Source organism: Manis javanica, chromosome 16, assembly GCF_040802235.1.
Source record: "Manis javanica isolate MJ-LG chromosome 16, MJ_LKY, whole genome shotgun sequence".
NCBI classification, from domain to species: Eukaryota; Metazoa; Chordata; class Mammalia; order Pholidota; family Manidae; genus Manis; species Manis javanica.
In genome coordinates this window covers 14,860,309-14,885,159 of record NC_133171.1, presented here as the reverse complement: position 1 = coordinate 14,885,159, position 24,851 = coordinate 14,860,309, and the positions used below count along the sequence as shown (strand labels likewise).

The window sequence follows — 24,851 nt, the reverse complement described above, 5'->3', positions numbered from 1 at the left end:
AGTTTCTCAAGGACAGGGTGATTGATACCCATTAACAGGGAGTAAGAAAACATTTATTCATAAATAAGAAAAAGCTAATGCTCACATCTTAAACCAATCTTAACATCCAAAAGGTAGAAAGACCTCCTAACAGTCCATAGAAAAATAGCTGAAAGATATAAAATAGCAACTTACAGAAGAAATAAAAAAGTCAGGAACCATGCTCAGTCTTGTAAATAATTTAAAAAACACAAAGTCAATAATGAAATACGAATTTCACCCATAAGTTTGTCAGGTGTTTTTAGAGTCTGGTAATATCCTATGTGACCACGATCTCACTTCTGTCATACAGAAGTACTGACATGAATCCCTGATGCGTGTATAGGGATTTTCATTAAAATGTTGCTTGCAGTGGTGACAATTAAAGGCCACATAAATACCTGTGCATAGGCGACTGATTAAACATATGCTGCTAAGCCGCATAGTGAAATATTACACGACTCTCAAAGAGAATATAGTGCGTGGCACAGGAAGGGGGGCACTTGGAAAGCTGTGCACAATAAATACCTAAGAGGACAATGCAGACTGCACGGAATACGTATAAAATGTTGCCAAATTTATTCAGAGCAAAGGAGCAGGGCAGGAATGCACACTGAGGACCCCTCACCCGGCAGAACAGCAGGGGACAGAGTACCTGCCTACTGCTTAGAGACCTTCACCCCTATGTTCTATCCCTGAGGCCACAAAACTCCTATACAGATGTCAGACGCTCAGCACCCCTACGGAGATGACCTCATTCCCCAGCCCAGCTCCCAAACAACGTCTCTGCTGAATAGTGTGATTACTCAGCCAAGGGAAATTGTACCATGTGAGGTGCATGCTAGTGGTCTAAAAATAAAAATACCCACCTTTCCCCAAATTTTTACAAAAATTGGGCATAATCACTGGTTTCTGACTTTGGTGAATATTTCGATTATGCTACATATATAAAATAGAATAGTATATAGCCATTAAAAATTAGATATTCCAAAAACAATAACACAATATGATATTGTTATGGCTTGAATTGGGTTCTGAACAGAGGTGTGGAAGTCCTAACCCCTGTGAACACCTGTGAACGTGAGGTCATTGCAGATGTCACCGAGTCAGGACAGGCCAGTGAAGGCAGGATGCAGCCCAGTGTGACCGGCATCTTCTTAGGAAGAGGAAAACCCCAGTGAAGCCATGTGGTGACAGAGGCGGAGACAGGAGTGTGGAGCCCGGGCCGAGGTCTGCCAGCCCCTGAGAGAGGCTCGGGGAGAGGTGGGGGAGCGTCCTGCCTGGAGCCGTGCAGCGTGGCCACCCAGCACCTTGGTCCCGGGCTTCCAGCCTCCCGAGCTGTAAGAGTGCGGTTCTGTCCTGTTGCTCTAAGCCCCCCAGTTGGTGGTACGATGTTACAGTGACCCCAGGAAACTAATACACTCACCACATACTGTTAAGGAACAAAAAGACACCAAACTCTCATTTGGTAACTGGTGACTTAATGTTGTATCATGTGTGCTGGCCCTCTAAATTCTTATGTAGATTATCTGTGCCCACACATTACCCAGGAAAGGTAACACTTGAGGTGGAGAACCAGCAGGCACTCCGGGCAGCGCCCCGGGTGCTCCGGGCTGACCGCGTGGCCTGCCCCGGAGTCCCCTTTGCGCTACTCAGAGTGCGAACCCAGCTCTCTGAAGGCTGATCTGACCCCCTTAGTCCCCTTCCTAGGGCTGCTGTGGCTACTGACCTGTTTCCTCGTGGTATAGAACAGATTTAATGCAAAATTATTTAGCTTAAATGTTCCAATGTTTCAAACACATCTCCTGCCCCATGACTACAGAAGCAATACATCTATAATAGCTTAGGAACATTAAACATTGGTAAATTGCCTGATTAGACTCCTAATGCCATCAAGTCCTTGGCTAAGCACCCTTGGAATTTCAGACGGGCCTGGCTGGGCAGGATGCATATCCTCTCCTTATCCCTCCCTCCCCTTCCCAAGCTCTCCAGCCTCCCCGAGGTGGGGATCACACCCAGGAGAGCCTGCAGCCTCGTCCTCTCCCTCGGCCTCCCCCCTTCTCCAGAGGAAAGCCCGCCACAGGCTGCAGAGGGGAGAGGCCATGGGCATCTCCCTGGAGACACATGGCCTTGGCCACTCACCTGGCGGCTTCAAACTGTCCACCCCTCTCGCACGTAGACATTTCTAAATATGATCGTTGATCACCATTTTTCACAAGTAAATTGCAATCTGTTTTAACCTCAAACTAATAATTCTCAGATTGGAGCTACTCAATGTCATCAAGTATGAACCCTGATTCTGCATGGCCCTAGTCACTCCATTGCTTTATGTACCTGGATGGATTTCCACTCTGGACTACGATTTATGTATTTTTCTATCTTTCCGGTTTTTATCTTACCTGATACATGCTCAGGATAGTCAATGTTCTATTGAAAAATATTGTTGGAAGGTCGATCTTCGCCTCTCTAGCCCACGAGTGGGACGAGGAGGAGGCCCGTGCGGTCAGGTGCGGGAGCACCAGGGTGGAGAAGGTCCCCCATCTGAAGTGACCTTGGAGCTGAGCCTTGAAAGATGACTGTAATTTCACCAAATGGGGAGGGGAAATGATGGATCAGCACAGGATGGTAGGCAGGTTTTGGGAAAGCTGTAATTGATGTGGCTGGAGCATAACGTGGGGACAGGACCAATGGAAACTGGCAAAAAGTTGCAAAGCATCTTTCCAGATTAACCCTTTACCAATAATAAGCATAACCTGGTGTTTTATTACTGTGGTCTGTTCCCTCCTTTACATTCCACAGTCTTTCATTCAGAAAATACACAGAGTTTGAGGAACCTTGTTAGTAATCATATTTGCCTCAGTCCCACCCCTGCAGTGGGTCATCCACTGCTTCTGAAAGGTTATGTAGATATTATCTGTCGTCTGTCTTAGCTCTGATCTTACAGGACAACCTAGAGATTGCATCTCTAATACCTTAATATAGTCCCACAAAATATGCATACATGTTTTATAGACGCTGTTGTTTAATAAACGCTTTTAAACTGAGTTAAGCCAACCTTAAGGGAAGGACAGAAGACAGAAGAGGGTTAAGAGGAGGGAAGAATCAATACAAAGGAAAGAGACCTAGAAAGAAAAATACCAATGCAAGGAAAGGAAAAGTAGGACCGAGATAATGGATGAGTTATTAGATGCTATAGAGCATGGAATCTTGGGTCTACAAGGGATGAGCCTTAGGTTCAGATGGGTTGCCAGAGGCCAACGCTTCAGGACACCTACATTCAGAAGGAGGACAGATAGGGCTCCAGCACTCTGCCCAGTGCATCCCGGGCAGCACGCAGCAATGTCATTTGACTCCTATTGAGCTAAGCACCTGTAGGACTACTGCCACACCCCCAAAGATGTGGCCCATGTTCTGAGTCGTCTGGCAGAAGATGGGATGGTAGTCACAGCAGCTGAACTAATCCTAAGTACTGGGTGAGTTAGGTTGATAGAATTCAAAGCATGAAAAAAAATCACAATACTCTTTCTTCTCTATTTCCAAAATACGATGTCCTATGAAACCAGAGGTCCCTGCCAAGATCGCATTATATATCCACTTCCATTATTTTTGACAAAGCCAAGTTAACAGCAAATCAAACTGTTCTCCAAATTCGCTACTTCCTCATAGAACCATTCCTCCAGAGCTCCCTTTCCCCACCATGGTCTCCATGGCCACAGGGGCATTCTAGCAGGGACATGTGACTCTACCAGGCTGCTTTTATCACATCAGGTTGCATGGACCTGGGGCAGAAGGAGACTAATGACACCCCCTCCTCCTGTGCTGTGGCGCGAATGAACCCGACCACACAAGGAGGCAGTGGGACTGGATCTGATTGTGAATCAGGAGTCATGGGTCTTAACTAGGATGAGATCTTGCAAGTGTCTCTCAAATCATTGGTTACCTCCTTTTCAAATATGACTCCATTAAACTTCAACATTCTTGACTATTCTCCCAAAATCTAACTGAACTGCTATTTATTAAAAGATAGGTTTTATATTTTCACTGTCTGAGTATTTTGGAGGACAAAGTACTCTACCCAGGTATTTGGAGGCATGCTGAAAAAACATGCAGCTTATGCATTAAATTTGTCTTCATGACAGCAATTTAAAGCAGAAGAAGGCTTTGGGCACTGATTCCTCTAGACCTTACAGAAGCCGCTTTAAACAAGGTCTGCCATTTTTTTAGATGGACTTTTTAGGGTGCTGGGCATGCAGCTGGCAAAGCCAGAGCCAAGATATGCTGAGAAAAAGCATCTACAGCACACATTAAATTTCATTTCTCCTCTAAGAACACAGAGAATTCATTCATTAGACTAGTAGACTATCGGGCTATACTATCAGGCAGAATTCAGAACGGAAGACATCCTTATCACTTGCTCCCCAAGAGGTAGGGACATTGTCAAACTTTTTGAGCCACCCCATTAATATTGCAAAGTAGAATAAATATGCTAGTATTGGTACTGATAATAGTTATATTTGTCACAAAAAGAAGAGGGAAGTTGTCCACCTTTAACCCAAAATTGCCTTTGTGGTCATTCCTCTCAATGCTCTCTGGCCCTGTATTGACCAATAGATACAAAGAATCATCAGCTCCTCATGGAGAATCTGACATGGATAAAGCTATGCGCTAGAAGGACCATACTATGGAGTATTCCAGAAATGAGACAGAAGTTGGAGAAGGGCTTTTTGAGGAACAGCCTCCCCTAGATGGAACAGAGCCCCTGAAACGACAGCACTTCCACCCAGCAGTGAATCTGTGTCTTGTAACACAGACTCCCCTCCAACACAAGGGTACCAGCCAGGTGTCATTTTATCACCGCCAACTTTACCATGGGCCAATTATGTTAGTGACTTCAAGCCCTACCAGCTTTTCTTATGGTTCGGAACAGAACACCTAAGTCTGAAACAACTCTAGAAGCTGCCTAAGGCTGTGGAGTGAGCCTGAGGAATGTGTGCCTGGCCCAGGTTATCCTCCGTAAGTCAGGAGGCTGCCTGCTTAGCAAAGGTTTCGACCAAAGGCAATCAGCACTTGGCTTCCAGCTTCCCAGCGATGTGATCACTTCGATCAGTAGGAGGCCTTTGCCACGAGCACAGCTGCCATGACTACTCTCCTTTTCATGTCTGCATTTCTCCCACTCACTCTCGATATGACTGCGGAGCTTTGATTTGAATAAGGGTGGAGGTGGGTTAGGCCAATGCTCAAAGGCTGGTCCAAGCTCAAAGATGGGCAAAGAATGGCAGGCACATCAGAATCAGGTGAGCTGCTGGTCTTCCACTTAACCACCCAACAAGTAACTGTGCCCTGCAGTAAACATCCTGGTATTAAACATCCACGTGGAGTATGTTAACATCCAGTGGGTACCTCACTCCTCCAGAGGCGAACCCACAGTCTGGTGGCCTCAACATCTAGTGTGAAGTGAGGAATTCATCGAGCCAGAGGAGCTCCGACCTGCAGGCATGTTGCCATCTATATCCCGTTACATGGGGCAGGCCTGGGAGGTCCACATTCTTCCTTATCACTATCAGAGCAATTTCTTGCCAATGACCACTGCGTCCTTCGACTTTTTGCTTCTGCTGTCACGAAGTCCTCAGAGCCGTAGGCTTAACCGTGACCCACCCAGAGGCAACGGAATGGGTTTTAGCTTTTTGAGAAACAACCAAACATTCTTGACTATATCTGAGAGATATTCTGGTCCTGCTTGCAGAGCATCTGTTACACATCCATACCCACATAATGCAGGGCTTAACCAACATATGTATATTTGTACTAATGTCTTTCTCAAATAATAACCTTATCCTTGGCCTTGAAGCTGGAATATGATGGCCTCTGGAGGAACCACAGAACATACCAGAAGCCAATTCCCATATATAAACCCTTAATCCTATCATTCAGTATGTGTGTCACACACACATCCCAGACCATTCTCACAAGATACCGGCTGGTTATGAAGGCTTCTCCCTCCAAACATCAGCCATGATTCAAGAATAGATCTTGACATGTCCTCTCTCGATTTCCATGAGGAACATAAGACTTTAGAGGGCAGCTATCACGATCCACAAGCACCGACTAAGCAGGTGATAGGGGCGAGAATTAGGAATACCTGAGAAGCTTCACATCTAACTGGAGAAAGTGGGGCACGAACAAAAAGAAAAAAACTACCCCACAAGTAAATACTCATATTTCTAGAGCTTGATTCACAATGGGATTTTTCCAGTTCCACCTCTGAAGTTCCTCCCTATAGCCATGAATTTAAAATGTTCACTTATATTTCAAGATCAAGGTCATTGGCCACACTTTTCTCAAAGCCTTCCCGCATCTATCTCATTTATCCCCAAATCAGAAGCAATTTATCAGTTCTTCCAACCCCCACAGCCACTCAGCTGTTTCTCTCCTAGGATACCTTCAACATTGTATTATAATTGTTTATGTACACACCTTATTTCCAGGGCCAGATTAGATTAGAAATCTCTGGCAGACAGAGTCTGTGTATTAGGTATCTCAACATTAAGATTCACAAGATTTGTCATAGACCAATAAATATGGTCAAAATAACTATTGACTGTAATTGATAATAAATATTTGAGGATTTGGTCATGTATTAGAACATGCTCATTTGGCAGCTGATGAACATGTTATAATACTAGAACTAGAGAAGCTGTTAAGCACCTTGTCCAGAGCTGCAGTATGGGAGCTGACATTCACCTGGGAAGCCCCAGGATGACCTTACAGGATGCCAGCATGTGGAGACACATCTAGGCCAGTTAGTAAGTGGCTGCTGATCCCAAGTGGCCGCCAGCTGTGCAGGACCCTCCACTGCAATCCCCTGGGTCCCTCAACCAGCAGTTCTAAAAGTGACACCCAGCGAGCTCCCCAGACAGTGCATGAGCCCTGCCGCTGACAGTTCTGATGGCTCCAGGATCCTCTGAGCCAGGTATTCATGTTTCAAACACCACTGCTGGCTCTGATGTTATGTGCAGAATGCTGATGAGAAACAAATGTCTTTCCACTTTTCCCAATATCCTGATGCTAATTTAGCATATGATAAACTGAGTTCTATAGAAAAGAATTCACAGTGATGAGTAATCAGACTGTTTAAAGGAAGTAGAAACAGATTCAACACTGAAGAATAGGGAGAAATTGAATAAGCAGTTATGGGAGGGCACCCTGAGCATGGGGATGAGATCTCACAAGGGCTTGGAGGCAGATCTTCTTTGACATGTTCAGTGTAGGCTACGTAATTTACAGAGCCACATAAAACAGAAAAATGCACAGCCTCTTGTCCAAAAAGCAGGAAAAAGTCTTTTCCTTTTCTTCTATGGTCTCCCCACCAAACCGTCATGTATTTTCTACCTGGCACAGGACACTCAGGGTGAGTGCAGACCCTTGTGGGAGCCCAGGGCCCCACTCAGCACACTGGGCACATGCTCATAGCCCCTGTCCTTCCAGTGTCCCCACCAAGGCCGGGGCAGGGATGTGGAACAAGTGGCTGGAAGTCTGTCCTGGGAAGGTGGGAAGGCAGCAGGAGGGTCCGCATGCAGAGCAAGGCTCCCAGCCCCCAGAATATGCTTCATTTGCCCTTTAGACTTTACTTACAAAACACAAATTAAAATATAAAATTATTAAGAACTTCAAGACAGCACCCACAAGCATTAAAGCCCAAGTGCGGGGCCAGCTCCCAAGTGCAGAGCCCTACACAGCTGCGCTGCTGCATGCCCGTGAGACCAGACCTGGACTGTCTAGAATGCAGGGACTGATGGAATCAGGTGGGGGTGCAGGGTTAGTGTACGGGAGGGGCAGGATGGCACGGGGAGGAGAGGCTGCTGTAAGCCATGCCATGCACACATGGGATCATTTCTGTCCCTCACAAATCAGCTACTTTGGGGACACAAACAAAATTAAGCAATAAGAAGTTTTAATCTAACCCTTCAGGATCCTTCCCTCAACTTGCTGCTCAGATACCCTAAGGAGGGGGCCCCACCATTGCTGCCGCCACCACCAGCAGTCCCACCAGCCCCTCTGCTGCTCCTGGAAGGACATGGGCACCATGGCATAAGACATCCCTCATTTTCACCCCTCAACAACAGAAAGGTGGCATACATCCACAGACAAAGGTGCCTTTGAGTGAGCTGTGAGATCTGTCATTGTGAGCCAGGGGACCTGGGAGGCCCCTCCCAGCTGCACATCACGCAATAAGCAGACGGGTGTTGGCTGCAGATGTGGACCCTGCACTGGCCCATGGACTGCTCCAGCCCCTCCCAGCCCTGGTCCGGGAGACCCTGGAAAACACTACCTTAGACCATCACCCACGGACAGGAGAGCCTTTGTGGAAGCCCAGGTCTCCAGAGAAGGTTCAGAGCAACACTGAAGTAAGACTGTGAGCCTGCATGCACCGGAGTGTGCGGTCAGTAAAGACTGGAAGGAGACCGCTACTTCAAATCAAACATGAGTACAAAATTCTAAGGAACAGAAAAAAATCAAAGTGACATGACACCATCAAAGGATTAAAATGATCTTCTGGTGACTGAACCCAAAGACAAGGGTGTCTGAGGTTTATGCAATAAAGAACTTGAAATAGCTGTTTTAAAGAAACTCAATGAACTACAAGTAAACACAGAAAGATGATTCAATAAAATCAAGAAAACAATATAGAAACAAAATGGAAAATTTAACAAAAAGGTAGAAATCATAAAAAAATAGCCAAAGAGAAATTCTAGAACTGAAGAACACAATGAGTTAAATGAAAAGTGCAATAGAGAGCAGATTTTGTCAAGTAAAAGAAAGGGTCTGTGAGAAAGAAGACAAGAATGTCCAGTCAGAGAAGAATAAAGGGAAAAGAATGTAAAAGAGTGAAGGAGACCTGATGACCTATGTGATACCATCAAAAGAACAAATGTGCAGACTGCAGAGTTCCACAGGGAGAAGGGAGGAGAAGGGGCAGTTCCCTACTTTCAACGGTGGGTAGATTATCCACACAGAAAATCAGTAAGGAGACAGAAGATTTGAATTATGCTTTTCAAAATGGACCTGACAGACATATACAGAATACTGCACCCAACAGCAGCAGAAATCACATTCTTTTCAAATGCAAATGGAACATTATCCAGGATAGATCTTATGTTAGACCATAAAATAAGTCTTACAAACTTAAGAACATTGAAATCATACCAATAATTTTTACTGACCACAATGGTATGAAACTAGAAATCAGTAACAGGAGGAAAGCTGGAAAATATACAAATATACGGAAATTAAATAACATCTTAACAACCAATGGCTGAAAAAAGAAGTCAAAAGGGAAATCAAAAAATATCTTGAAACAAATAAAATATGTATCAAATATAATATATCAAAACCTATGGGATATAGCAAAAGCAGTTAGAAGGGGTAAGTTTAAAGTGATAAATGCTTACATTAGGAAAAAAAACTCACATAAGCAACCTAATTGTTATACACCTTGGACTTAAACAATGTTACATGTCCATTACATCTCAAATAAAGTGGGGTGGGGGTAATACTGAAAAAAGAAAAATGACTATTGAGATAAACTACTCTAAGGTCTTAGGACAGCTTTTCAGGTTCTGAACCTATATTCCCAGTGCAGCCCTATGTTATTCCTTCTCCACCTATAAAATCAGTCTGTTACAAGAAAGGATTCAATTCACTTTTTCACTAGTCACTGACATAGCAACTGATCTATTTCCTCTTCCAAATAGAAATATAAAAATAAACTATTTCAAATACCAAATATTCTCTTGTACCCCTTAATTTACAAGATCAGCAACTGTCCTACTCTTAGGTTTAGTTAGGGAAGAGAGAGGGATGAAGAAAAACAAAGCACATCTGGGTAGCGACCATGCCCAGGACTCCCTCCATCACCTACTCCACCTGAGCAAGGCTAGCGCTGCCCCATTCCTGGGCCCTGTACCCTCTGTCCTTGTGAATTGGCAAAGATTCCCCACAAAGGGGCAGCTGGGCCTCAGAACTAGCCAAACAGAATTTCTCAGCTGCAGCATTACAGAAAATGTGAAACTAGATCTTGATCATTGGGAGCCTGCCATCATCATTAAACAGAAAAAGCAGACATCTGTTCTGTCTGGGAACACAGAGGGCATACTAATAAGCAGCTACTGCCTGGTTCAGAATGCCCTGGCGTCGGCTTGGGCAGACTACCATTACTAAAGGAGCAATGATGCCACCATTGGAGGGTCCAGCGGCTCAAGGCTTTGCCTCTAGTCAGTGGACAGGTTGTATGGGGCTCCTTCTCCATCACTGTCCCATCCCCCTCTTACACTCTGAGGTCCAGGAATACATCTGAGACTGGAGCCTGCAAACTGGAGTTCCTGCTTTCCGTCCCTAACTCGCCGTAATGCTCTCTTCTCTCCTCCTCTTAGCCAAATCTTACCCATCTGCCAAGGCTCCTCTGCAGATTCACATTTTATTCCTTTACCAAGAATGAGTCTTTAATGTATACAAAGTGATGTGCTAGGCATTGTGTAGAATACAAAGTGAATTGCGGGTCAGTCTTTCCTTCGTGATGCTTACAAAGCTAACAGTGGAGAGTAAACATACATAAGTAATGCGAGTACCAGGAGGACGCAGCACCGTAAGACGGCTAAGCGAGGTCCTTGTAGGTTCAAGATAAAGATCCAGGCATAACCAAGAAGGCCTCATAGAGAAGGTGGTGGTCATGCTGGGACTTTAAGAATGGGCAGAATTCGGAGGCACAGATACGAGGGAAGAAGCGCAGAGAACCACTGAAGCAAATAAAGGAGGAAGCAAGTACAAGCTGTGTTTGAAGAACACCGAGTACGTTCAGTGGAACAAGAAAGGGACTTGGAAAGGGTAATCGTGAAATGCAAGGTTACAGAGGCAGGCTGAGCCCAAATCCCTTCTGGAGAAGCTCAGGAGCCCATCACCTCCCCTGACCTCTTCTCTGTGACTTTCTGTGATGCATCTGTTTGTGTCTCAGGCTTTGTGTTCTAAGTGGCAGATGTCCAATAAATGTGCTGCATACTGTCTTAAAAGAAGTTCACCGGTAAATGTTTCCACGTAAAATAACCCAGGAAATCTTGCAGTATGTTCTAAGTGAAAACCTATTTGTTTCAAAGTGATCATTTTTGTTTCCTAATGTTTACAAAACTAACAAATAAAAACTATGGCTTGTGAGAGACAAGATATGGGTGATGATTCGCATTTCAAGGGCATCTTGGGGTATGTAAACCATCTTACTTGAGTTCAAGTCTACTCAGATTGAGAGACAGCCGGGGGCAGGCAGGCGAGCTTGTGGGATGCGGAAGAGTTTGTGGCCTGCAGGCTCCGGGACAGGCACGTCCAGCCCTGTGCCACCTCATCAGGAGCTTCCACAGAGAGGCCGAGGAGGGCACAGGCTGGAAACAGATCCGGTAAAAGAGGAGATGAAGCAAAGGAGGGTACGTGGGAAACAGGAGACCCGCGACGCCAGGCTGAAAACATTCCTAGGCTCCCAAGCATTCAGCTAAGTCATCATCATCATTGTAGCTATAATTTATTGAGTACATACTATGTACCAGGCATTGTGATAAATATAATTTCATTCGATTCTCATAACTACCATATGAAGTAGATTTAATAGATGAGGAGAACGAGGTGCACAGCGAAGCAGCGAGACCAGGTTAAACAGCAGGAGCGGGTAGAGCCGGGATCGAAGCCCAGGCCTGTCTGGTTCCAACCTCCCTGACTGAACGGATGGCACCTGCTTCATGCATCGTCGGAAGAGGCCAGGACACCTGCCAGAGGCCAGCGCAGACACCAGGAAGGCACCCGTGGGCTTCCCACCGCCCAGCCTCCGGCGGAGGGCTGGCGGCTCTGGGCTCCTGAGCGCGGGCGGACGCCCAGGGACTTTGGAGGATGGGAAAACACACCAGCTGCGTCACAGTCTAAGAAGGAGTAACTGTTGGCCGATCTCCCCCGGGGTAAGAGAAAAGCAAGCGAACAAGCAACGTATCAACACTCCGGAACGATGCGCTTCGCGAAGCTGGGAGGGCAGACACGGGAGGCCCCTGCAGGCTCGGGCGGCGCGGGAGAGCGGCGCTTAGGCCGGACGAGGGTCTGAGCCGGAGCCGCAGCCGCAGCCGGGACGCAGCCCTCCTGTCCCCTTGCCCGCGGCAGCGTTCCCGGAGCCCCTCTGTGCACCGGGATAAAGGCCCCCGGTGCATCGGGCTGGGGCGGGCCGGCAGGTGCGGCGGCGCGACTAGGACGCACGAGGAGTGGGGGAGGCGACGCCGGGCCCAGGGGCGCCCTGTTCCACAGACGCTCCCGCGCGCCCCGCCGTAATGTGCCCAAGGCGGGCTCCGCGCGGACGCCCCGCCCCGCCAAGAGCCTGCGGGGCGGGGCCTCTGGGGCGGGGCTTCGTCGCGGGCGGGGCGGGGCGGAAGCCCCCGCCACTCCGGGCCCCGCCCACCAGCCGCCTGCGCGGGCGCCCCGCTGTCAATCACGCGCAGGAGCCAGGCGGGAGCGGCGGCATCGGCGATGCGGCCCCGGCGGCTCGCTGGCTGCACCTGCTCCCGGGTCGGGGGTCGCGGCGCGCAGGTAAAGCCCGTGGGGCCCGGACCGCGCTGCCGGGAGGGGTGTCCTCCGGCCCCGTCACACCACTCACCCCGCGGGGGCTGAGGGGCTGGGAGCGGGGCACCGCCCGCCCGGGTCTGGGCGGCGACCGACAGGTTGCTTTGCTCCTCAAATCCGCTCCCGTAACACCGCGAGGCCCAATGCCGGGTTGGGGACCCCGGGGCCGAGCCGGGACGACCGCCGGCAGGCCGCGCCCGGCCGCCTGCAGCCTCAGGCTCCCATCAGGACCCCGTGCCCTCCCGAGAGGCAGGCCCGGTGCTGCTTCACTGCTCGAGCCGGAGCGACGGGGTAGCGGAGGGGACCCCGGCAGCAGCGGGCAGTGGCTGTTTAATCAGCTCTTGCATGGCACCTGCTTTTCTTAGGCGCACGGAAAGTAAAGCGACCCTGATAGGGAGAAAGTGGATATAGAGTAAAAATCAACCTAATGTGCAAATTACCCAAAGAGCCTTAATAGTCTAAAATGCATGTGAACAAATCAGAAAATACAGTGGCCATAAGATTAATTTATTTTGCAGTATAATGGAACAACCACCACATAGATCAATTCCGGAATATATTTAGAATGTCTAAAATACTTGGTATTACAGACTACATGAATAAAATCATCGAAATAAGAAGAGCATTTGCACAGTGTGGGACAGTTGACAAAGCCCTTCCCACTGTGTTGTCTTTCTCACTCGGTAAATGCTCATGAGCCCATTAGAAATGGTAAAATGTTAGGCTTTTGTAAAAAAAAAAAAAAAGAATGCTCTCTCTGCTCTTGAACAAGAAGTCCTTTGCAGATGCTTTTGTCAGCATTAAAATGATTCTGTACAAGTTATAAGAATGGCTTATGAACTTGAGAGTTTGATCTAGATCACATTATGCAGACATTTTTTTCCCTTACTTAGGTGTGAAGAATGCTTGGTTAAAAAGAAAGGTCAGAGAGTGAAAAACAAGAAGAGGAAAAGAAGGACTTCGAAAGTGAGGCTCGGACCTTGTCCTGTGCAGGTTCGTGCCCGCCTCGTGGTCTGTAGGTAAAGAGGAGATTCAAAGACAATGTGTGCTCTTTTTCTCTTCTTCTTCTGACTTTAGACTTTATGTGCTGCCTGTCACTGCACCTCTTTTAGAAATTATAGAAGTGCCACATATCCACCGAGTTAGAGGATATAAGCTCATAAATAGAGCCACAATCTCTACCACTTTTCCAGGTATATAAAATATCTCTGAAATGATCCACTGATAGAAACACATTCTCAAGTTCTAGGGTCATGTATAAAATTACGAAATGCCTGATTTAAAAATGAAAAAGCTATTAGCAGGTTTCCATACCTTCTGAGCAGCTCTGAGTCCAACTGAGTCTTTTAAGCGAATTGACCTTTCTGGTTTGGGGCTGGATAAATGGTCTCCATCAGTTATGTGCCTGTAGACCTGGCTGTCCTGGCCCAGTGGGAACTTCGCTCTCGTTATCTCAGATGATTTTGCAGGAGAGAAAAGCATATGAAAATTGAAAGGTATTTCAAAGAGAATAAACAGAACAGGACCTGTGTCTGCCTCACAAGGACTCACACATGGAGCCGTGGGGAAACACCCTGTTGGTGCCTCAGTTTTCTGCCTCTCTTCTCTCAAGGAGACCATGAAGACACATAATGTTAAGTCTGTGATGGTCTTACAGTTTCATGAGGTATAAGAACTAATTGCTGTTTTCATGGCTATGATCATTTCACATAAAAAGTAACTGCATGTAGTAGACTTAAATGTAAGTGCCATGGTAGCCTAGAGCACAGCGCGCCGTTGCGCACAGAGGTCACGATGACTGATGGGCCCGGCGTGCTGCGCTGCCTGTGTCGGGGGTGTCTCTCCCTCTGATTCAAGAGCCCACGGAAGCAGACTGGGCCCCACTAATCTTTGTAGCCATTAGTCACAGAACCAGGCACGTAATTCGTGCTTAAAAACACTGAAGGAAGGGAGGGATAACAAAGGACGGCCACTTGCCGTCATCCACAGCGACCCACGTAGGACTCCGTGCCAAGCAGCTTGCTTCAGAGTGCTTGGTGTTCGGGTGGTAAACAGAACCGAAGAAGTCCCATCCCTGTGAGGCTCACAGTCTCTCGTGTACAGTCTGTCAGACTGCAAAGAGGTAGAGCACGTAGTGGGTATCAGGCAGCACACAGTGCTAAGAGGAACAGATTTGGGGGGAGGCGTAAAGAGTGATAGGGGCTCCTGTTTGCTGTGCTGGTGTAGGAAACCTCCTGCAGGTTTGGGGTTTCCCGTGGTAGGTGTGCTGGGTCGGCAAGAACGGAGTATGCACTCCTGTATAACTGTGTCATCAGGATAGATACGATAGATTATAAGGAGAAGAAAACCACGTGTGGATCCTCACCATCAGCACCTAGAACATCCTCCAGGGAGAACAAAGGAACCCACTGTAGATCAGGAATGAGCATTAGAGCCCGTGCTTCGCTCTATGTAGTCAGCAAGTGCCAGCCATGCTCACCTGGGGGAGAAAATAAAGCTCACCAGGATTCGTTTTCCGGAATGTAACGTCACTAAAATCCATCCTTAGGGAAGAGCCTCCCATCACTCAGCTCAAAAACATTTGCTATATTATGACACTACATCTTTTATGATTTTGCCTATACTATGTTCAACAAGGTTGGGCTAGTGAGTCTCATCCTGTAAAGCAGAAGCATTTCACCTGTCACGCAGGGAACATGTAGCCCTACTGTGCCAGAGCCAACCTGGGCAGGGAGCAGCTACAGTATGTCTCATGGTCCTGCTCTGCATCTAAGTGTGGTCCTGAGACGGAGTGACTTCAGCATCACAGAAAATGACTCACTGTTGCTGTGAGGGATCCTTTTACTCGTAGCATATCTACTTCTGTCTTCTTTTCGTGTTGAAGTCTCTAGTGCTTTATAGAAAACCTGAGAATATATAGCTGAATGAGCTGGTTCTGACGATGCACGCCTGCTCACTGGACTGTCACTTTGCATCCGCCCTGCGTCACGGTGGAACCTTCAGCAGATGATTTTTCTTTGCCTCAGTTTCCTCAGTGACGAAGCAGAATTAGTAATACTGATCCCGTCTCCCCCTGGCTGAAGCTTATTAGGATGTCTTAAGAGGAAGTGCCTTTAACATTGTTCTGCTTACGCACATCACTAGTTAGGCCCTTATTAGTCATCTGCACTGTAAGAACTAAATAAATGGGACCAGACACGTAGTTCTGGCATTTAAAGTATGAAAACCAGGTTAACAAGAATCTGATCCACCACACTTTGTTGCTCTAATCGGCAAAGTACATTCTAAAATCTTAATGTTTTATGAACTAATATCCTGAAACGTACAAAACTAAGAAAAAATAATCCTCCCCTCCCCCATGGTTTTTTAGGTGGTCGCCTCTCTGCAAGAGGCACTAAGCATCAAGGGCTGACACTTAAGGAGATGGGCCCTCGTTCACCATTAGCAGCACCTGTGTGTATCATTGCCTAAGGTCAGGGCCATATTTTCCTGAATCTCACTACATTTTCTAATGAAACTCATTTGTGGCTAAGGGTACATATTACACTATTCTTATGGATTCACTTTGTGGCCGTTTGACAGGGAAATGTTAACTCAAGGGCTTCAACTTTTATTTTAGCCCCATCCAACCAGACAAAATGGCCCCACAGGGACACTTGCTAGAACTTAGACTAAATCTCTTCCTTGTAGAAAAACATTACTCCTCAGTGACATACATTCTTATGAAGGTTTCACAAGAAAAAACAATGTGGTTGCGACATTCACCCTTATTATCGAGTCCCCCCCAGACACCCCATTGCAGTCACTGTCCATCAGTGTAGTAAGATGCCACAGAGTCACTACCGGTCTCTGTGCTACGCTGTCTCACCCGTGACCCCCCACACATACCATGTGCACCAATCATGATACCCCACAATCCCCTTCTCCTTTCCTCACCCCACGCTCTCCCCACCCTCCCCTTTGGTAACCACTAGTCCCTTCTTGGAGTCTGTGAGTCTGCTGCTGTTTTGCTCCTTCAGTTTTGCTTTGTTGTTATACTCCAAAAATGAGGGAAATCATCTGGTATTTGTCCTTCTCTGCCTGACTTATTTCACTGAGCATAATACCCTCTAGCTCCATCCATGTTGTTGCAAATGGTAGGATTTATTTTCTTCTAAAGGCTGAATAGTATTCCATTCTGTATATGTACCACATCTTCTTTATCCATTCATCTACTGATGGACACTTAGGTTGCTTCCATATCTTGGCTATTGAAATAGTGCTGCAATATATAGGGGTGCACATGTCTTCTTGAACCTGAGAAATTGTTTCCTTTGAGTAAATTCCTAGGAGTGGAATTCCTGAGTCAAATGGTATTTCTATTTTTAGTTTTTTGAGGAACCCCTATATTGCTTTCCACAATGGTTGAACTAGCTTACATTCCCACCAGCAGGGTAGGAGGGTTCCCCTTTCTCCACATCCTCACCAGCATTTGTTGTTCTTAGTCTTTTCGATGCTGGCCATCCTTACTGGTGTGAGGTGATATCTCATTGTGGTTTTAATTTGCATTTCCCTGATAATTAGTGAAGTGGAGCATCTTTTCATGTGCCTGTTGGCCATCTGGATTTTTTCTTTGGAGAACTCCTTGGTTTCTTGATGAGTAACTGGAAACATTTAGCATGTCTTCTGTTAGCCTGGATTGTAGCACAGATCCAGAAAGAACCAGTTTCAGTGGGAGAACAGGTCCCCTCCCGTGTCGCTCCTCCTGTTGTCATCTGTCCACAGATTGATGTCATCTGTCATCAATCCTACCATTTGCAAGAACATGGACGGGAAAATTACCTAGAGGCTGACTGAAGGAACTGAAAAGGCATTTCACATTTCTGGCTCCACATTTCTCTGCCTGTGTGGACATCAGAAAACCAGAAAGCAAACAATTACTGAGGATTTCCTTGCCCACCAAATCCGGCAGCCCTCAGTAGTTGCTTTTTTTTTTTTTTTTTTTTACCAAGAATCCATTACTAAATGCCTCTCTCTTAAGGTCTTGATTAAGTCAAATCCAGTAGAAGTTTCCATCTTAAGAAGGCAGAGTCCCAAACAACTCACCCAGAGCATAGTTTCCTTTAACCATCCTCTGAATTCTTATGTTCAAGGGGAATAATGAAGGGCTGGGTCTCCCCTGTGCATTATATCCTCACATCCTACGTGGGCAGATCTATCCACAAGTGATGACTGAGTACCTGGTGTTAGAGGCAGGGAGGTGTAAGCCATTTGTGATTAATGAGCTTGAAGTGTAAGTTGCTCAGCAGCTTTTTAGTTACACTTCTGTGCAACCTGACAGTTAGTTAAAATGTGAAAGAAATACATGGGATCCGAAGGCAAAATCTCAAGCCGCTAAGAGTAACGCCGTGTCGTCTCCAGCAGAGGGCGAGGCTGAGCAGCCGAGAGGAGAGCCCCAGGCAGGCTCCGTGCAGCCGGCGGGCGCCCGGCTCTTGGAGGTGTGCGGGCACTGCGCTTGAAGAGACGAAAGATTTCTTGCCTAGACGATGAAAGTGTCAGTTTCCTCGTTGCCATTTCTCATGTGCTTCATGCTTAAATTCTCACATAATGTAAATGATCTGTGCTATTACGTCCGTTTCATTAGTGGGAAACCAGTTCAAGTCGTTGAGTGATTGCAGCAATTTTGCATTAAGGAGAAAAAAGCAGCTTCTAAGAAAGGCAGGTCCTTAAAAGTACCTTTTCTCTTAAGAGCACTATTTACAGAGACTGACGTTAGCCTGACCCTCACCTTTGACGTGCCTTTTGATCCTGAGGCCGGAGTTCATGGGCTGATGCCTGTGGCTGTTGTCGTTCCAGCTGGGGAAGGATGAGTGCGCGCGGCAGCACCCGCGGGTCCCAGCAGGCACCGGCCGCTGCTGAGGGCGGGTCCCCGCGCTACGGAGTCCGGTCCTACCTGCACCAGTTTTATGAGGACTGTACCACCTCGATCTGGGACTATGAGGAGGATTTCCAGATCCAGAGGTCACCTAACAGGTGGAGCTCAGTATTCTGGAAAGTAAGTAAGAATCACGTGCTAACTGGGCTGCGGTGAGTCCGGCAGCTGTGGGGGACTGAGGTGTGGCGCTCCGGTGCATCAGCTTTCCTCGCCAAGGCAAGAGTATGAGCCTTGGTCCAGAGAAAGCCTCGAAACACCAACAGTTGCTGATCTGCACGTTAACCCTAAACGGGGATAATTGCCATCATTATTATTTTTATTACACTTCTACTGTGTTGCTAAATGTGCCAAGTGCGAAGCCATCCATAAGCAAAACATTACTTGCTTTCAGCCTCCCTTGCAAGCCTGGTAAGTGTCATTTGGCAGATTACAATTATGAAAAAGAAATATTGGATATTTAGAGAGTCAATGCAGAGACATAATACAGCGGCCAGTGTATCTGTTCCAGCCCTGCCTCTACCAGGCATGTGGCCACTGGGCTCTCTGAGCTGCAGCCTCATCAGCTAAAGGTGCCCCACAGACAACATGTTCATTCAGCTAACATTGAGTGGCCACCTGGTGTGTGCCGAGAGGTCACAGAGTGCCAGAGATTAAAGGTGAGTGTGAGAAGAAAGTGTCCCTGCCGTCGCAGAACTTTAATCTGTCGTGGGAAACAGGCCGTAAACGAGTGAACCACGTGCCAGAGTGCCAGGTGGCGACGGGCATCATGAAGAGTAGTGAACCAGGAGGGCACCGGGCATGACGGAGGGCTGGTCCTAGGAACCCTGGTCAGAGGAGGCCTCCAGAGGGCGTGGCATTTGAGCCGGTACTGCTGTCAGCTGGGGGAGCAGCCGTGAAATTACGTGGCTTCAGATCACGCTGGGCTGAGAAAATACCAAGTCTGAAGCTCTAAAATGGAAGTAAGTTTGGTGTGTTTCAAAAACAGCAAGAGGGCCAGTCTGGCTAGAGCAGAATGGGATGGGTTTAGAGAAACGGGGCACAGGTGACTTGTGGGCGCCTCGCAGAAGACAGGGAGGGTGCGGGCTTTCCCCTTGAGAGATGCGGGAAGCCGCCTGAGCGTTTATGCATAGGCGCGAGGGATCCGACTGACACCTCATCATGAGCGCTGTGGCTGCAGCACAGAGAACGGACTGTAGAAGGACCGAGGCTGAAGAAGCTCGATTATGTCGGAGTCTGTTAAGTACCCAGGCAGGAGGTGATGGTGGCTCCATTCGGGTGGTAAGTGGGGTGGAGAGAAGTCAGACGTAGCATGAAGTCGGAAAGCTGCGCTGAGTCAGGCAGAAGGAGCAGTCGGGCAGGGCTGGACGGCTTGCAGCTGAGCTGTGTGGTGTTCTGATTTCCTGGGGGGAGAACAGAGGGATGGATGGGCCATTTGACTTTGGCCTGTCGTACCTGGCGTGCCTATTAGACATGAGAGTGGGGGTCTCTAGAGGCAGTTTACACCAATGTGCCGCCTGTAGATTGAGGGCCGTTGACATATAGAGCCAGAGTGGATAGGGTCACCTAGGAAGAGAGCAAGGGCATCGGAGAGAAGGGGGTCACTGGGATGTTCCGGTGGTTAGAAACCAAGAAAGGGACAAGGATTTAGGAAGGGAAGCAGAGCTGCAGCCTTGGATGATGCCTCAGGTCCCCTCCAGCTCTGATATTCTCTGCCTTTGGGGATTCCAGTCACCCCAGCTTCTCCCAAAAGACTCCAGAATGTTGGATGTTGCTACTGACGTAGACTTGCCACTTACGGTGATGTAGTTGAACAAGAGACAATGCAGCATCGTTGATTATAAGCAGGGACTCTGTCCTCAGATTACATAGGTTTATATCTCAGCCCTTCCATTTAATAGCCCTGTTTCTTTGGGCCTCTAACAGTGGTACTTACAGTACCTGTCACATAAAACAGAGAATTAAATAAGGCAATATGTCAAAGTGCTTAGAACAGTGTCGGGTGTGCGTTCAGTAAACATTTGATGCATCAGCTGCCATTACAGATACCATATGGAGCACTGAGTTCTGCAACAGAAATAAAACTGGATATCCAGTTAATAAATAAATTATCGGGTAACAGAGCTCATTAACCCAAGACCTGTATTAATTCAGAATCTTACTAGTGCCACATACTCTGTATTGAATTGGTCAAGCCACGATCCTTCCCTGTAGAAATGTCACTTCTGATGAATCTTTACTGGTCTAGACCAATGAAATATACAGCTAAGGGTGGTACATCCTGTATTTACCCAGAGAAGTGGGTGATTGCTTCCCTGTGTGTCAAATAAATATTTGCCTGTCAGATCTATCATGCCAAGAGCCTGAAACACCACTGACATGCAGAATATCGTCAGCATTCTTGGGGCTCTATGTGCTAGTGGTTATGTGATTTGTGAAGCTGTATATCCATCAAATAACATGAGCTATGGATTTAAAATAAAGAGCTCACAGTAAAATACCAGCCCCAGAAATATGACATCAGCATTCTCCCTTCTATGTCACACAAACAAGGTCCAAAAGTCTTTGCTCACTGTTTTGCTGGCCTACTTCAGAGAATGAATACATGCAAACATCCCTGGCCTCACAGAAATTATACTTCAGAAAGCCGCACATCCTAGCCTCATTCCTCCGCCATGAAGCGCTGGGCGGTGGCGCTCAGGAGCCGTCCTGAGGAGCCTAGGAACTCTGTCCTGTCACCAAGACATGAGCCGCAGCACCTGGGTCTCCTCCTTGGGAAGAGAAGTGAGTTCACTCCGTGGGCAGGAAGGGCCCAGCGCCATAGAGAGGAAGGCCCTGAATGTGCGTGTGCTTCTATTAGGCTCTTTCTGTTTTCCTTTCATTGCAAACTGCAGACATAGGAGGTTGAAGCTGCAGGTTTCCCCTTTACCCGCTTCCGCTGTTGTGTTCAGGGTCCTGCTGGCCTCGTTGGAAGCTGTGCTCACAGGGCCTCCATGACCTCTGCCCCTGAGCAGCCCCTGCACGGTGTGCAGCAGCTCGAGGAGGAGGGAGATCGGAATGGATGCGCCTGAGGGAGAATCTCCGCTTCGTCGCGTGGGTCTTGGAACCTCTGTCTCACAATGCTGTTTGTTCTTTCTTTCTACACATGTTTATATGTCCACCATGCACAAGTCTGTAGGTAGGCTCTGGATTCAGTCATAAATAACACCTATCACCTGTGAATAAGATAGAGCCTTGACCCAAAGGAGTTCGTGGCCAGTGGGGAAGCCAGTTGTCACCATGCAGCATGACAAGCCATCCCCTAAAAGTGGGCACAATACTTACAGGAGTGCAGAGTGTGGGGACAGAGCACACCTACCGGGGCTACCCTGGGGGAAGTTAGAAGTTGGAGGAATGGGGTCGGGATGAATGTAGACAAGAGCCGGATCACAGAAGGCTTGGAGAGGCTGGGAGATGGAAATTTCTCCAGAACCTTCCAGCTTGTGTACCATGAGGGGCAAGATAATAGACGTGGGCTTTCTGGGGAAGGGTGCCTCACACACATGCACACACACAGTGTGTGCTCTGTCTGTGCCCCAGCCCCACCGACTGGCCCAGAGCCTGCAGCCACTGCCCTCTGCACAGATTTGTGCAGCGGGAGTTGGAAATCTGGAACCATCATCCGTGCATGGAGTGGGGGTGTGGTGAGACCATGGCCACAAATTAAACCCTAGAAAGAATGTGTGAATGAGAGATGTGGGTCAAGAGTGGAAGCCTGGGAGCACCCATCATTCAAGGTTAGGTGGCAAAGCAGGGTGAGAGTGAGCTGCTGAAGGACCCAGGGGAGCAATGTGGGGATGACAGCGAGGGCTTAGTACCCGCAGCAGCTTGACATCGGTGACCGGGCGTCAGATGGGATAGAAAAGGAAACCACTTGCAGCTGGTGATTAGGAGGCCAATAGTGGCCCCAGAGGAAGCTCAGAGAATCATGCAGGGTCAAGGGCAGGGATGAGTCCAGTCCAGCAGTTAGAGAGAACACAGACTTTTCAAAGATGGACGTGAGGGACACGTTCCTGCACTGGAGGGACTGTCCCCAGGGTGGAGGCCACTGCTGCCAGGTGAAGGGCCGTGAGCAGGACCATCCCCCAGGGGGTATGTCGGAGGACCTGGACCCCAGCCTAGCAGCACTGTGGCCTGGCTGTGTGTGGCAGGCAGAGGGCCACGGCAGCCGTCAGAACACTCGCAGGTGACACGCTCAGGGAGGCCGTGGTGCTGCAGGATGTAATTGATGGAGTGCAGTTGGCATGGGAGCAGTGGCCGTTCAGACTGGTGGGGGCCGACTGGCATTTTTCTGTGGGCAGGAGGACCTCCTGGCCTCACTGTGCACTCCGGGCCAGCCACTGGAGTTCAGGGTCACTCTGTCCTCCTCGGGAGCAGAGGAGGAGACGGAGGTGAGAGGGCTTTGTCGGCTGTGAGCACCACACTGACAGTGCACTTGGGGTGCCCAGGGGATGCTGTGATTTCCACGGCCATTAAAGTAAGAAAGCCTTCCTTTCACCTTCCTTTTTAACTAGAAAGTTCCAAGGCTTCTCATACAAACTTGGGGTGACTGGGATACTCACGTCTCCCCAAAACCAAGGCTGTCCTGGCTGCAGCGGCACCTGCTCATCCATGTCACCTCATTGTGTCATTTCCAGGTCGGACTCATCTTCAGCACAGTCTTCGTGATTCTCGGGGTGACCGTCCTGGCCGGGGGCTTCCTTGTGCCCCCCAAAATCGAAGCCTTTGGTGAAGCCGATTTTGTCATGGTCGATAGGCACGCTGTCCAGTTTAACGGAGCCCTTGACGCATGCAAGCTGGCAGGAGCTGTTTTCTTCTGCATTGGGGGCATGTCCATGGCAGGCTGCCTGCTGATGTCAGTGTTCACAAAGAATTACTCCAAAGAAGAAAGATTCCTTCAGCAAAAGTTTAAAGAGCGAATTGCAGACATCAAGGCTCATGCCCAGCCCGTTACCAAACCTCCAGGCCCAGGGGAAGCCCAGATTCCAGTCACTTTGTCCAGGGTGCAGAATGTCCAGCCTATATCAGCAACCTGAGCAGTGCCCCCCAGACCGCCCCCTCCAGTCTGGGCGTGGCGTTCAGATGGAGCAGGTCCATCTCTGAGGCGGCTAGGCCCTGGCGCAGCCGTGCCCCATGGCCGTGTGCCACCCTGGCAGGTACGTGCGGTCAGCTAGGATTGGCGCTGTGTGTCCACCATGCATGCGCCGGGCTGCCCACGGTGCCTCTGGGTGCCCACCAGGAGCCCCCTGAAAGCCCCCCTCATGCATTGTGACTTTGTGCTGTTCTCTGTGTTATTGGAAAGCACCCAACAGTTTAGACCAGACTCCCCGCAGCCAGTGTGAGCTGATTTAGTTTCTAATACTGTTTTTTCTCATCTCCCCTGTGTGGTGCCCCTCCCATTCCTGTCCCACAATGTGGAAGAGACTGTCCTTTGTGTTCATAGAAAAATCAAGGTCCCTGAATTGACCCAAAGAATCTTTTAACTGTATTTGAACATGAGGTCCCTGAGATTGGATACAAAATGATTGGAATGCTCGTCAAATCTTTTTTGTTCTCTGCAGGTTTCTTCACTCAAAAGGCTAAAATTTCCCACTTTGGAATCTTGGGAGTGGCACAAATACTAGGAGTATCTATTTCTGTGCTGTCCAATCACACACTGAATTAGGAGCCAGGACATTTGAGTCCTGGCTACTAAATAATCTGTGTGACCTTGGGGCGATCATTTAACTGACCTCTCAATTTCCCCATCTGATAACGGGGGTCCTGAACTGTGATGCCCAAGATTCCCTTCTTGCCCTGTGGCATCGTGTCTCCCTCACAGGCACGCTCACAGTGTCCCTGCGGCCACTGCCAGGCAGACCTTTTGAGGCCTGGGCCCTGGCAGAGTCACGAGCCAGCAGCCCGGCCTTCGTGCTCCCCTCGAATACCAACCCCAGCAGTTCCCACAGACTGTCACATTCTATGCAGACAAAGCCAGCCACCCTCACTGAGAAGCCCGAGCAGATACTAACCAGGGAAAGGGTTTTCTTCCCTCATGTTTTATTCTCCAGCAAGATGTTCATCTCATCTTTTGGACTTTATTTAATCTGTGGGTTTAAACTGGACTGAGGAAAGTGAAACAGGACCTTCTCTTCTCTGAGAATCCATGCAGCCATGGAGTTCTGTCTCTTGTTTTTCTTCCTTCACCAAATAAAATTTGTGAGCAAGCAGGACCTGAATTGTGCTGTCATTCCTTCAGCGGGGC

At 48.2% G+C, this 24,851-nt stretch overlaps 1 protein-coding gene across 4 annotated transcripts; it reads left to right on the top strand.

The window, feature by feature from the left end:
- Positions 1–12,481: 12,481 nt before the first annotated feature.
- Positions 12,482–24,845, top strand: NRSN1 (neurensin 1). Of its 4 annotated transcripts, none has more exons than XM_017659316.3 (4): positions 12,482–12,624; positions 13,551–13,676; positions 18,493–18,691; positions 23,245–24,844. In XM_017659316.3, exons 3-4 carry the CDS (start codon positions 18,503–18,505, stop codon positions 23,641–23,643), a joined length of 588 nt encoding a protein of 195 aa, XP_017514805.2. In that variant the 5' UTR covers positions 12,482–12,624; positions 13,551–13,676; positions 18,493–18,502; the 3' UTR covers positions 23,644–24,844. The 4 variants fall into 4 exon arrangements, with proteins under 4 accessions (XP_017514805.2, XP_036866685.2, XP_017514803.2 ...); XM_017659314.3 differs by having other exon boundaries at positions 12,592–12,624; positions 13,551–13,650; XM_037010790.2 differs by lacking the exon at positions 13,551–13,676 and having other exon boundaries at positions 12,542–12,624.
- The last annotated feature ends 6 nt before the right edge of the window (positions 24,846–24,851 follow it).